Genomic DNA, 2,172 nt, shown 5'->3' with positions numbered 1-2,172 from the left:
AAAGACTGCTAAGAAAGCCGTGGGTAACCTGCCTGTTTTCTGCTTGCAAAAATAAGCCTACCTCCTGGCAAATACACGCTAACCAAAGCCATGACCAGAAATAGCTCTTTTGCAAAGCAAAGCTAACTGACAGTGCCCCGTCCGAAGCTACAACATTTCTCTTTTAAAATTAGCAAGGTTGTATTATCTGCAATTCATGAAAGAAAGAAAATATATTTTAATGTTAATAGCTGGGAAAGAAATAATTGAAAACAGACTCAGCTCTAACGTAAGAAATTTTATTCAAAATGTAATAGGGGATATTGTAGCTAAAAATATCAGTTTAGATTATCTCGCGGTGTATCGCGTAGTGGTAATCATTAGCATAAAACCTTTTTTTGTATAATGTTGTTTACGGGTCACGCGGAACCATCTTAGACTTAAACACCACAGCTATTGAATTAACGTGCTGATTCGAGAGTAAAATCACGAACTTATTTTTAGTCGTTGTGTGACGACACAAATATAGCTAAAGATATGTATAAAACGCAAGTATGGAGGAAGTATCTTCAGTTACTAGCAATTGCGTTTCAGAACAATAACAAGACTTCAACACGGACTGAAGTAGCGAACAACTATGCTCAACTTGCTAAATCTGGTAATTCTTCAATTTAATTTTTTTTTTACTTATTTTGTTTCAGTGGCTATGAATTAACTTGTTTCACAGGTTTAAAAAAATTATTAACTCGCTCATTTCGACTTCTAGAAAAGGAACGTTTTTTTAAATTTAGATAATTCACAATTTTTTTAACCTTAATGATTGCCTTCAAAAAGACATCGCTTACTGCTACAAAAACTCCCTTTACTATTTTAATAGCATAAGTGCTTAACAGTTTTGCTTGGGAGAATTTAGTTAGTTCAACGTCCAGACGTTGTTACTCCTGACATGATCAAGTTGATAAATCTCATCACCTGCTAATTGAATTTGTTATAAAAAGGTCAATGGGAAGATAGAAATTAATCATAGCTATATTCACATGGCAAGTTCAATTATCTTTTTGACTTTTTGCAACAGGTTTTTGATCATCTCATCTTTACTGTGCTCTGTGTCCTACTTTTCCTGAGCTGCCATTCACAAGTGGACGCAAGACCTAAAGAGGTTACTTTGCCTTCTATATTTTCTGAGACTAAAGATACTTGGCGGATCACGAGCATCACGCAAAAAGAACTAATCCGCGACGCCGAAGAAGAGAAGGATCTACTCAGTGAAGTGACATTATCGAACCAGGAAGAATATGCAGACAGCGAAGATATAACGATACGATTCCCGAGAAGTGTCAAAAAGAATACTTGTATAAAAGAGTTTAAATACCGCGTAATTTATGGTTATTTCTTTGCAATTCCAATTTGTAAAAAACACAAAGGCTGTAAAGATAAGATGAAAACAGTGAACTTTTCAAATGGCAAGACTTTAACAATTACATACGATTGTTACAAATGACGAACGATTTGTATTGTGATACTATATGCCGGTTTTAAATAATATTTAATATTTTATTTATTTTGTAATACTGACTCATGATCACATCCCGAGACGACAGAAGGCCCGACGCGGTTGAATGAAGAAATAGTATTAAAACTAACGTGTTATAAGAAGCATTTATGAAATTAAAGATGTAAAAGGCTATAAGGTACGACCATGCAATGTGTAGTCAAAAAGGTTACTGAGATGTATAAAACTGATGTAAAAACAACATAATTTCTTTCTATCCAGCGTGATTTATGAAGAATTAAAGGAAAATACATTAATCGACTGCGAAGCATTGCTTTGCCCGTACGCCAAGGCTCTGGTCTAACGGCAAGCTTTCATCGTGAAGCTTGTTCGCGCGAAAAGCACATTTCTTTGAAGATTTGTACAGGGATTTCTGTAAATTTAGTTATTTATATAAAAAATAAATACTTTGTGAAACGACTTTCTCCTTATAACGGAGGCTTGTTTTAATAATTTTTCCTAGCCCTATAACTTGCAAAAGAAATTAACTCTTCAGTTATGAACGATTGTGCAATAAGGCGTAAATTAAGACGATTGTGATAACTTTTTAAAAGTTTCTTTTCTTAAATCGTACATTACTAACTTTGAATCGTCTCACAAGCTTATAAGAAGGTACATTTTCCTCCGAATTAGATAAACAA

General features: G+C 34.0%; 1 protein-coding gene across 1 annotated transcript; it reads left to right on the top strand.

Annotated features, from left to right (window-relative positions):
* The first annotated feature begins 408 nt into the window (after window positions 1-408).
* LOC144649345 (uncharacterized) lies at window positions 409-1,861 on the top strand. The gene is made up of 2 exons (XM_078508839.1): window positions 409-637; window positions 1,055-1,861. Exons 1-2 carry the CDS (start codon window positions 617-619, stop codon window positions 1,478-1,480), a joined length of 447 nt encoding a protein of 148 aa, XP_078364965.1. The 5' UTR covers window positions 409-616; the 3' UTR covers window positions 1,481-1,861.
* Window positions 1,862-2,172: the final 311 nt, after the last annotated feature.

The sequence above is a fragment of the Oculina patagonica genome, chromosome 1, assembly GCF_052425735.1.
Source record: "Oculina patagonica isolate OP01 chromosome 1, crgOcupat, whole genome shotgun sequence".
In the NCBI taxonomy this organism is placed as follows: domain Eukaryota; kingdom Metazoa; phylum Cnidaria; class Anthozoa; order Scleractinia; family Oculinidae; genus Oculina; species Oculina patagonica.
Note: the sequence above shows the minus strand (reverse complement) of the source record. Positions and strands in the feature narration are given on the sequence as shown.